The sequence below is a fragment of the Portunus trituberculatus genome, chromosome 28 (assembly GCF_017591435.1).
Source record: "Portunus trituberculatus isolate SZX2019 chromosome 28, ASM1759143v1, whole genome shotgun sequence".
Lineage (NCBI taxonomy): Eukaryota > Metazoa > Arthropoda > Malacostraca > Decapoda > Portunidae > Portunus > Portunus trituberculatus.
The window spans coordinates 9,696,056-9,708,555 of record NC_059282.1 but is presented as its reverse complement, the minus strand read 5'-3'; the positions used below and the strand labels follow the sequence as shown (position 1 = coordinate 9,708,555).

The 12,500-nt window shown below is 41.8% G+C and overlaps 2 protein-coding genes across 3 annotated transcripts in view; one reads left to right on the top strand and one right to left on the bottom strand.

Moving 5' to 3' along the window:
• LOC123510277 overlaps positions 1–282 on the bottom strand; it is a 24,355-nt gene extending 24,073 nt beyond the window's left edge. For both annotated transcript variants that reach the window (XM_045265271.1, XM_045265272.1), the window contains exon 1: positions 111–282. The gene's annotated coding sequence lies outside the window, so the exon portion shown is untranslated. The remainder of the gene's footprint in view (positions 1–110) is intronic.
• Positions 283–11,073: 10,791 nt separating this feature from the next.
• LOC123510272 (14-3-3 protein epsilon-like) overlaps positions 11,074–12,500 on the top strand; it is an 18,287-nt gene continuing 16,860 nt past the window's right edge. Inside the window, 1 exon segment of the mRNA XM_045265258.1 lies at positions 11,074–11,240. Coding sequence (XP_045121193.1) covers positions 11,177–11,240 — 64 coding nt within the window. The 5' untranslated portion in view covers positions 11,074–11,176.

The window sequence follows — 12,500 nt, the reverse complement described above, 5'->3', positions numbered from 1 at the left end:
AATAGAGAGAGAACGAGAAAGAGAGGGAGAAAGAGAGAGCACTTGGTCACTTCAGAGAAACGCCACACAACACATGACAATCACATTTTAAAACCATCTTATTCACTTACCAACACTAGGAAATTACGAGACAACCAGCTGTGAACGTCTGGGAAGCGACACAAACACACGCAAGCCCTCAACAGGAGACGAGTGAATGACCAAAGAAAGCGTGGGCGTCCATGGAATAACAACTAGCACGAGAGAGAGACCCCTAAGCCACACATCCACCCCTCACGACACCTGGCAAGACACTGACTGACTGGAAGAGTGAAGGAAAGGTGTTAAGTCGGTCCAGCTTCCTTGAGTGGGTCAGTGTGGCGTGGCGCTCACAAACACATGCGTAGGAAGGAAGTAGTAGTGTAGGTTACGGTCCAGAGGATTGCGATAGTGCTGCCATCTGTTGCTTACTAGTATGTTCAGAGAAAGCGTTTTTATGGGTAGCTTATGTATATTTCTTGAGACACATGCACACACACACACACACACACACACACACACACACACACACACACACACACACACACACACACACACACACACACACCATCACTATCATCATCTATGCAAAGAAAGACATATCATTACTATCACTGCGAATATAAGTACAGGAAAAGTTGTATTACCTATCTATGCAGCAGTGCCAACACCACTCTGATGGCAAACTTTCTTTTCATATGATAAGGTCGTTAATATGGTAACTGTTGCTAAACTGGTCAGGCAGTGACGCCACCCACCCTCCAGAGTTCAGTTTTTCCGACTCTTTTGTGATGGGAGGAGGTGCGCGGGTTAGCAGTTGCTACTATAATTAAAAGCTTCTGGTTGAATTGATACGAGATTTCAAGACTCTTCTAGTGACATATTAACAAGATTTCTATACTCAAAAGACTATAGTGACACAGGGTTTCTCAAGTGTTATCAAGGCTCTAGTGGCAAAATTAATACGACTTCGCTGGTGTCCACGTCTCCATATCATCTTATTTTGGAGTAAACCCACGAACTGCAAGAAGCAGGACTATGTTATCAAAGTGAGTGACGCAGGCCTTACCGTGTCTCAGTGTTTATCTAAAGCAAGTCACAGCCAAGGGATAACTCAGGATAAATCATCAAATGCCTTCCGTGCCATTTTTAAATGTCTGGGTGAGGAGATTACGCTTTATTTTTCGTTATTTGGGTATCTTTCATGTTATTTACCTATCACTTAGCTTTTTGCATTGATATTTAGCTAATTATGGATACAAAACGACTGAGGTGGCGGCCTGCCTGTCCATATTTATCGAGATAACCTGGCTTATTTCTCACTTTTATAGTCCAGTCTTGCTTCAACATGCAGGCGCGTCACTAAGCTTTCATATACCAACTGTTCATACACTGCCGCCATGGCCAGGTTTAAGTTTAGCAAAGTTTTAGATGAAGTAGAGGGGGAGGAGTCGACCCACCCAAGGAACCCCCGTCATCTTGGTTTTCACTTTTATCAGCCATTTCAAGCTTTATCTCTCACTATTATACACCTGTCCTGCCACAACATGCAGCCGCGTCACTAAGCTTTCATATCACCTATTGGGACATGCTCGCCATGGGTAGGTTTAAGTTTGAAGAAGTTTTAAGTGAAGTACAAAGGGGGTCGATCCCTTCACGGCCCACTGCCATCTTGGATATGTCTACCTTAGCCCCACCAGAATCCAGGACTATTTTCTTTAATTCCTGGACAGTTTATTTGGTGTAAATAGTAAGATGCGATGCTTTCTACGAGTATTTCATAATGTTTGAAGGGTTTTCCGTGCGTGTATGAGGTACAGCATGTTGTTATTGGCGTTGTTTTATATGTTAAATAAGGGTGGTTGTTTTTTCAAAATTTTCAGGATTGTTCTGGAAAAAATTTTGTTTGAGCCAGTATCAAGTTGCTATTGTTTTCAAAGAATAGTTGATGTGTTTTAAAGTGTTTCGCCTTCCTGTTCAGTAGAATTAACGGAAAGTAGAATTGTCTTCTAACTGTTTAAATGTTCCAATAATAGTTTTGTTGCTAACTTGTGAATGATTTATTTTTGGCTGTAACTCATTCTAAAGTGTTGGAAAAGACTTTTCATATTTTTCTAAGTGTGATTCTTGCCTTTGAAGTGGGAATGAGCGGATATTTCAAAATTTTTAATGGCTGTCAATGTTCCAACATTTTATCTATAGTTCTTTTGAAAAAATCTTTAATATTACTGGAGTTTAGAATCTCTTCATAGTTTTGGTGTTAGTTAAATTATGTGTTAATTCAGAATATGTAAAACATTCTAGTTTGGCGGCGTTTTTTCGAGGGGTCATTTTCAAAATTATTTACGTAACGTATATAAGACCACCAGGCCGAGCCAGGCCAGGCCAGGCCAGACCAGGCCAGGCCATGACATCATGACGGCCTTCCAATTGCCTTCCCTTCTTGGCTCTCAACGTCCATATGCACCATGATTTACTGTGTTATATTGTGTGTGTGTGTGTGTGTGTGTGTGTGTGTGTGTGTGTGTGTGTGTGTGTGTGTGCGCGCGCGCGTTGCCTTTTGTTTAGTTGAATGATAGTGATACTGTTTGTTTGTTTGTTTGTTTGTTTATTTGTTTGTGTGTGTGTGTGTGTGTGTGTGTGTGTGTGTGTGTGTGTGTGTGTGTGTGTGTGTCTGTCTGTCTGTCTGTCTGGTGCTGAGGAAGGAACAAGGAGGGCATGCACTGGCTCCAGCACCCGTGCCTCCAGTCTGCCGTGCCTTACCCTCGCTCTGAAACACTTTTGCAGGGCTCCTCCAATACTTTCAAAAGGCTCCACGTCAACATACACGAGCTTTTAGAATGTTATGACCTGCTCCCATAATCTTGATACACACAGTACAGGCTTCATTTTTTAATCAGCTACTTTTGTCTGATATGCTGTATATAATGTGTGCCTTTTACTGTTGTATTAGTACTTGGAAGGATGGCAACTGGAGGATCGCGAACCACGCTGAGGGCAAAAATACTATACTATACTATATAGCCACGCCATTGTATCCTACGGCTCCAGTTCTGCCAAGTCTTCTCCCTCCTCATTAGGAACCCCACGTTGGCTATAAGCTTCTTCTTCATCATCATCATCATCATCATCATTTTCTTTTAACCTCTTTCGCTTTATATCACTTTTATGTTACCATGTTTTAGCAGAATCTTGTATATCTACATATTTGCAAGGCTCTGGCTATGAGTGACGCGGCGCGCTATCTATTGGCCACTAAACTCACTGATTTCTCCAGCATTCTCATCACGGACAATCCTTGCGTGGCGTGGCCTCCCGGCCAGACGCCTTCCAGATGACCGGTCTTCTCTCTCTCTCTCTCTCTCTCTCTCTCTCTCTCTCTCTCATATTCCAGCCTTTCCTCATTCCCCCAAGCCTTCCATTCATCATCTCAGACACATGTTTCTAGTGGTTAACGCTACGAGGCAGACAGGAGGGTATAAGTAGGAGTATAACCATGCTCTCTCTCTCTCTCTCTCTCTCTCTCTCATTTAGTTCCGTGTGTGTGATATCCAGCCACGTTTGTTTTTTTCTTCTTACTAGTTTTTCCATGCACGATTCTTGTTTTTCCTTCTTCAGTGGTCTTGTAGCTTTTCCTCCTGGACTCTTAAACACGAAGGCATGGCATGAAGGGCGGGCTTGTCTATATAGGATGATGGGAAAGTTTAAAATGGGTATGCGTTCTTATTATAGTTTGGCACCCTTGCTTCAGGCGCGTGAAAGAAACCGTGAGAGTTTTAATGGGTCACTCTAACGTATTACATTACACACACACACACACACACACACACACACACACACACACACACACACACACACACACTCTCTCTCTCTCTCTCTCTCTCTCTCTCTCTCTCTCTCTCTCTCTCTCTCTCTCTCTCTCTCTCTCTCTCTCTCTCTCTCTCTTCTTTTTCTTCTTATGTAAGGGGGGGAAACTGGTTAAGGACAATAGAGAGTTAAAAAAAAAAGGCCCACTTGATTGCCAGTTCTCTTAAAGATCAATTGAGGTATTTGTTTATGTACCATCAGCTCCTATTGGATGCAGTTTTAATTCTACCTATACGTCTGACAAAACTGACATCTGTAATCCTTCCTTCATTGCAGCTGTCATTGGCTTCTGACATAAACGTGTATCTTAGGCTCCACTCCCTTCCCACCCCGATTGTGTTCGTCTTCCTCATCCCAAGCTTGTCCACCATGCCTCTCTCCCCTTCCCCCGTCTCTCTCTCTCTCTCTCTCTCTCTCTCTCTCTCTCTCTCTCTCTCTCTCTCTCTCTCTCAGGACAATATAACACACACACACACGTAGCTTGGAGCGCGGGAGTAGTGGTGGTGATGGTGAGAGAGCATTGCCTTGGGTTTAAGAAGGATTAGTTACTGGAGAGTCCGGGATAGATGAAAGATACAACGCTGCCCTGCCATTACAATTTTGATAAAGTAATCGTATATATGGTGATAATTATACAAAAAAAATAGAATAAATTAATGATGCTTAATTGTAATGAAACTAAAAACACGATAACTAATGAAAAGAAAATGACAAACAGACAGACAGAGACGAATAATCACAGAAACCTAAACGGTAAAGATATCATCCATACCCCGGCCACCTCCACCACCTCCACCACCACCAAACCTGCCCAACCTTCCTTCAATCGCCACTCCACCACCTATTCCTTTTCTTCCACCCTTTTCCACTTTTCCATTAATATTTCTGCTTTTACCTATTCCGATCTTCTTTTTCCCTCCTCCTCCTCCACCTCTATACCACAACTATACATTACCTCCTCCTCTTCCTCTACCTTCCTCCTCCTACACTGACTTTTGACAATTATTCCTGCTATTACCGCCTCTAACCATCTCTTTCTTCTCGCTTCTTTCCAATACCTCCTCTTCCTCCTCTTCCTTTCATATCCCTATCGCTTTTGTTGGCTTCAAGTGTGTGTATGATGGTCTATTTATTTTTTGGCGGGAAACCGAGGAGGAGGAACCCGGATGGTGACGTCAGAGTGAGAAGGCGCGGACAGAGAGTTCCTTATCCTTTCCTCCTTCCCTTTCTCTCCCTCAGCCTCCCTCTCTCTCCTCCACCCTGCCTCCCTCCCTATCCCCCTACCTCCTTCCCTCTTTCTCCCGTCTCAGCCTCCCTCGCTCTCTTTCTCCCCGTTCATCCATAACTCACTTATCTCTCTCTTTCCCTCTCATACACAGACACACTCATACACACACACACTCACACACTCATACACACACAATCCTTTACTGTTTTCAGGTCCCTCACATCCGGTCTCTCTCTCTCTCTCTCTCTCTCTCTCTCTCTCTCTCTCTCTCTCTCGTCGACCCTCCCTTTTGCAAGACGGCTGACACGCGCCTCTTGCAAACCATCTTCTATATCATTCGAGATTACCACGGAAAAACTACTATTACTTTGAATCTAATGCTCCGGGGATGCACCAATGCTCTAAAACTGCTTCCTGAATGTTCCGTCTCAATGTTATTTGGCGGTGAGGGCGCGGCAGTGGCAGAGTGACTAATACAAAAGGAATTCGTTTCAATGTTACATCCCTCTTAGTCCCTCCTTGCAACTATTCTCCTTTCCCTATTAAAACCCACATATCTAGCGTTTCATTGTCCATTCGATAACTTTGCTTGTCTATTTCTCAGCGTAAATAAATACTCTTAATCCTGACTCATTTATTCTCCCCGGATTCATGAGTAATTCGGCGTTATTCGAGTTTTTTTTCCTCTTTTTTTCCGGACTTGAGTTTCACACGTTGAATGACTCACTGCAAGATGGAGATGATGAGTACACGATAACTTTTCTTATTTTCTCCCTTCACACACCCGCCAGTCACTGTATTTTGAGCTACCGAGACCCTGCTATAGTTATTCTCCCTTACTCTATAGTTAGAAGCGCCTAAAGGTGATGTAGGAGTAGATTTAAGGCATTATTAAGTGTATTGTAAGGAAGGGTTGTGTTCGCGCCTTGGTCAATGGGCAGGTTGCAATTCATGGCTGCCATCTTCCCCACCTCATGGTTAATTACCCTTATATATCAACAAACCAGGTATTTTAAAATCAATGAATGAAAACCGATGCATTTTTGGATAGCAGTTGAGGAGTGAGTGTGGGATGTGAGAGTGATACCGTATTTAAAACATTAATGGGGATGGAATGAGGTAAAGACTGTTGGCAACCTTGTTAGTATTGACTGTTGTCATGGCAACCGCGTGCTTTACGTCATCTGTCTCAGGGCCGCGCCTCCCTCCGCTTGATAAACTAGTCCCTCATTTACACGCTAATAAAAGACTAACCAATGCTATTTACACGCGAAAAACGTAAGGAAATAATCAGAAAACCCAAATACAAGCAACATCTGAGCCGCCATGACACTGTGACGCCATTATCGTGGGAGCAATTAAATGGTCTCTCAATGATCGATTCTGGGCTGCGAGAAATTTGTACGAATATCGTCTGTGACCCGCTCGCTGTGACCCATGCCACATGACCTCGCCTTCTGCTCCTGCACATGTCCTACTCCTCGCCCAGATCACGGGGGTCACAGGTGCGGGCGTGGGTTGTGTGACCGAGGCTGCTTGACAGCGTGACCTCCCCTGACACACCCACTAGGTCACGCCGTGCTGTTCATATGACCTCAGTGTGTGTGGGGGGTAGGGTTGGCGGTTTTGTTGTTGTTGTTGTTGTTGTTGTTGTTGTTATTATTATTATTATTATTATTATTATTATTATTATTATTGCTATCATCATATCATTTCCGCTATTCATACAGATAGATAGGCAGACATTCAGCAAGCAAGCCAGAGACACACAGACAGACAAACAACCAGCCAGACAGACAGCCAGCAAGCCAGCCAGCCAGACAGACAGACAGCCAGACAGCCAGCCGGCCAGCCAGACAGACAAACAGCCAGCCAGCCAGCCAGACAGCCAGGCAGACATACATACATACATACATACAAACAGACAGACATTCATCCACCCATCCATCCATCCACCAAGCCAATCACCCATCCATCGATCACACACACACACACACACACACACACACACACACACACACACACACACAGCTAATCAAACAGACATACATACATACATACATACAGACGGACATACAGACAAACATATACATACATACATACAAATAGACCGACAGGTGGGAGGCAGGTGTGTCCCTTCACCTGTGTTGTAAAGGTCACATTTACCTGGGTGTCACCTCATTTCTCACCTGAGGTCACCTGTGGGGCCAGCCGTGACCTCTGCTCTTTCTCATCACTCTCTCACTCTCTCTTATTTCTCCTCTCTCTCTTCTTCTCCTCCTCCTCCTCTTCTTGATATTCTTCGTTTTCTCTCTATCTTCAATCTTTTTTCTTCCTTTTATTTCGTTTATTTATTTATTTCTCCTCTTCTTCTTTTTCCTCCTCCTCTTCATATTTCCTTATCTTTCTTCGTCCTTGCATTTTCTTTCTATTTTTTCCCTCCTTCCACCACCACCGCCACCACCACCACCACCATCTAACAATTACACGCTATTACAGATTTATACGCATTCTTTTAAGGGAACCACTACTCCCACACGCCTTATTACGAACTACGTGAAGAAAAGTAGTGGATTTTGTTACTGATGTTAGCTATTAATTACTCTAATGGTTTAATCGTCATAGAGAGAGAGAGAGAGAGAGAGTGTGTAAGTGACAGGATGCGTACGATAACAAAAGATGTATGAGGAAACAAATATCGTACGCAGGTGTGATGTTAATTATAGCCAGCACAATAGAAGTCATGTATTTTTTTTCAGAAGACTATCAATTTGCCTGTGATAGAAATGTTTGTTTTATAAATGGAAGTTGCAAGTGTTCTGTAAATAAAAATGTGATCAGAGAAAGATTTGGTTATTTGGAGATAAGTTAAATTAAAGATGCTTTTTATTTCATCTAGTGACAGATTAACAAGATTTCCTCATCATGAACAAAATAAATGTGAATAAAAAACTTGATAATTTGGAGATAAGTAGGTTAAGAATGCTTTTTCATTAATCTAGTGACAGATTAGCAAGATTTCCTCATCATGAACGAAATAAATGTGAACTAAAAACTTAACTATTTAGAGATAAATTAAATTAAAGATGCTTTTTATCTATCTAGTGGCAGATTAACAAGATTTTCTCACCATAAACAATATAAACAGTCTTGACAACCCTTATGATCATCTCAATCGCCTTTTGAAAACAGTCGCGGTGAGAGAGAAAAGCGATGGCGGGCGATGGAAAGACGGAGAACATTTTACTGTGTTTCTCTTGCTACACCAGGTACAAGAGACACCAAAACGTTCTCTTTAACACCTTTAATGCACGTAGGAGGCAAAACTATCAGTGTGGGAGAGGCTAAGTCAGACAGGTAGATGGGAGAAGAAAAGTTGTGTTCTTGTTAAGATAGAAACATTTAATTAAGCCTTTCTTCTTCTGTTGTCCTTGGCCAATTCTGCCCTCTTACATAAAAAACCAGATTCATCATCATCATCATTATCATCATCAATACCATTTAGGGGCGGGGTTGGACGGACGATAACTACTTTCCACAACTGGCGATCTTGTGTCATATGTTCATCTATTCCCAACAGATTCACATCCTCCGTCACACATCCATGCATCCACTCAGCCTATCATCCGTTCATTCAGCTTTGTATGTTCTATTATTGATACATGTCAGTGGTTGCATCCCTTACGATCTTATGTTGCGATGAAATAGTGGATAAATACATGAATTGGGAAGTAAAAACATGAATACACACATTAGACTAGTTTATTATGAAATTCTATTAATACTTGCAGCAATACCTCCCTTTATGGTCCTCTCTTTTAACCCCTTCAGTGCTGGGACACATTTTTGCCTTGATATCTGTGTACCATTAGACCATTTTATTGACGTTAGGAAGGGTGTATGGAGGTCAGAAGATTAATAGCCACAGTCTTCATTATTTTAACCCCCATCCCCTACATAAGTTTCCTGAAGCTGTATAAAATCAGCAAATAGTAAGCAGAATAAATATGAAAACGCGTCATGGTACTGAAGAGGTTAACAGTTTAACTAGGATTTTCAATAAGAATCTGCTCCAACACGGAGAAAAAAAAGCAAATCAGTGAATGAGATTAAAGATAATGATAATAGATAAGGTTGAATAAATACCTATTAAAACTCTGTGGCTTTTAAAAGATAGAACTGTTTCCGTGTCAAAAGTGCCCTTTGCTGTGTGTGTGTGTGTGTGTGTGTGTACATACGGTAGGCGTGAGATATGCGTCCGGATTCTGAAACGCCTTCCTCTCTCACCACGATAATTTTGCGAGGCCACAGACCACTAGCCGGGTTTTCAATACAGTTTCTCCTTTTAATAAACTAGAAATCTTGCCACTCCATCACCAGAACCATAAGAATACACTTAAAAACACGAGTATCTTCAACTGGAACCTTTGGAGAGCAGTGATGGTGAGAGAGCAAAACGTTTCAGAATACAGACCATGGGCGGCTGTGGGCGGGATATAGATCTTACCTTCCCATTTGACATTTGAAAGCGTAAAGCTATTCCTGCATGATACAGAAAGGTATTCTTTAAGTATATCGAGATCTTGAAAGGGCATAAGGGATACAAGAAGGGTGACCTGAACGGAATTCTCACAGCTGCATGGTTATTAGAGATGGACAAGAAAGAAAATATAAAGTTGAAAGTTATAGCAGAGGAAAAGGACATAGGAAGAAAAGCCGGCCGTTAGAGTCTAGTTAATAAAGCTTTTTGAAGATTATAATTATATATCTATGGACAGATATGAGAGGTGTAAGGAGACAGACACACTTTGTACAGGGAGCTTTTAACCGTTCTAGCACCATGACGCGTTTCCATATTCATTCTGCTTACTATCTGGTGATTTTATACAGCTTCAGAACCATAAGTTGAGATTAAAATAGTGAAGACTGGGACTATCAATCTTCTGACCTCCATAGACCTTTCCTAATGTCAATAAAATGGTCTGATCGTACACAAATCGCAAGGTAAAAAAATGTGTCCCAGTGTTGAAACTCTTAAAAGATTAGACAGATTTAGAAAGACAATTGACATCATGTAACTGATTTCTGAAGTAGATTGGGAGATGAATGACATAGGCGAGTCAATAGGGGCCTTTTAAAACACTTGATAGATTTAAAGCAAAGAATAGGTGAGTGACAATAGTCGGTAATGTTATATACAGAGATTACCACGTGTATATTTGAAGACTTCCCCAATTAAAACCTTATTTCTGAGTCTTTACACGATACTAAAGAAATTGGCATGCGTGGTTTGTTACAAGAAGTGCTGCGTGTCAACAGGGAGCGTTTCAAAGATCTGACAGATTTAAGAATACAAATGAAAGGAAGAAACATTATACAAAGGTGTAGAATAAGCTTTGTTAAGTACTAAGTATACAGGTTGAGAAGAATATAAAAAAAATGCACAGGTACGCTATATTTAAGGCTGTATCACGTGACTTCCTACTCCAGTCCTTATTTTATGTAAGCTTTCTACGCCATATTATAATTTGAGAGATTGATATTCATAAGAACCATATTTTTTTCCACTTCCTTTTCGAGATGGCGCGTCTGGAGATTCAAATTTGGCGGGTAGAAGTGAAGTGGACGGTAAAAACCCAACAGTAACCGTATAGCTAATTTAACCTCTTCAGTACTGGGACGCATTATTTACTTGAAGTTTGGGTGTCATTAGATGTTTTTATTTATATCAGGAAACGTTTATAGAAGTCGGAAGATTAATGGCCGGAGTCCTCACTATTCTAATCCCCACACAAGTTGCTGAAACTGTTTAAAATCACCCAGTTACGAGTAGAATAAGTATGAAAACACGTGTGGGTATTGAAGGGGTTAATAATCTGAGTTCCCACGCGAGACGGGAAATTGGGATATTGAAATTTGGCGGGCAGACGTGAGGGGGCGGGCGGCGCAGGTGAGGCGCGGAGGAATACACGGCGGTGTCTGGCCATATTGCGGGGCAGGTCTTGTGTGCTGCTGAAACCTTCCGTAATCCGCGAACATCGGCCTACCCAGCGCACATCCACCATGACGGAGCGGGAGGATAACGTGTACAGGGCCAAACTCGCCGAGCAGGCTGAGAGATATGACGGTAAGCGCTTCATTTGTGAGATATTCGCTATTAAAACAGCCAGCCTTCCCTTCCCCGTCTGGGCGGCCGCCGACTCCTGTAGCTTTTGTCATCACCCTTTATCATTTTTCCATTTTCCTCATACCACAGTGTAGCCAGAGATGGTTTGTGGGTATGGGCGGGTAGTTCAGGGATGTGGGCGTGTATATGGGTAGCGAGTTAAGGAAATGGGAGAGTATGGGCGTGGGAATCTGTAGTATTGTGAGATTATTTGACATTTTGAGGCGTAAAATGATTCCCCGCGTGACAAGGAATCGATTGCTTTGGTTCCGTCGTCACATCCACGCCCTCCTCCACGCCCACCACGCCTATATGTCTAATTTGCTTGGGCGTTGCAGGGATAGGCGCTCCCCGGCCCCCTACCGGCCTGGGCGTGGGCGTGGTGGGGCGGCGGGGCGTTAAAGGGGAGGATTGCTTGGCTTATTGGCGCCCTTTTTGTCTGGCGTGGCTCAGGGAGTGGTCTTTCTTCGCTCCGATGAAAATTTGGGTTTTTTTTTTCCCGCTGCGAAATAAGATTTTGTCATTTAAAAGTCAATTTCTCATATTTTAGGTTTGAAGAGTTGATTTTTAAGTTATTTTTCTCTGTGGTCACTGGGCGGGAAAATCATTGGTCATTTATGCTTTAAGTAACTTTAAGTAAGATTGTGTCCTATTAAAGTAGATTTGTCGTTTAAAAGTAAAAATTTGTCTTTTTGTTAATAATGAGTCATTTCCTCGTTTTTCGTCATGAGGCAAGAAAATTTCAAGTCTACGCTGAAAAGAATTTGCCATTTAGAAGTAAGAGTTTGGCCTTTTAAAGTAATAATTTGTCACTTTTTTGTAGGTTGTAATTAATTTCCGTGATTTTTCGTGACTGGGCCGGAAAATATTAGGGTTTTTTACGCCGAGAATAAGATGTTGTCGTTTTAAAGTAAAATTTTGTCATTTTATGGGTTTTAGAATTTTTTTTATTATTTTTTTTTTTGTCACTGGACAGGAAAAATTTTGGGGTTTTTATGCTGGAAAGTAAGATTTTGTCACTTTGAAGTAAGAGTTTGGGTCTTTAAAGTAATAATTTGCCATTTTTTAGATTATTAAGAGATTTCCACGTTTTTAAATGAATGCCGTAAAATCAAGGGTAAGTTACGCTGAAAAGTAAGATTTTCTCAAGTAAAGATTTGTCATTTTTAAGTAAGACTTTCTCAATTTTAAAGTAAAGAATTGTCATATTAAAGTAAGAAT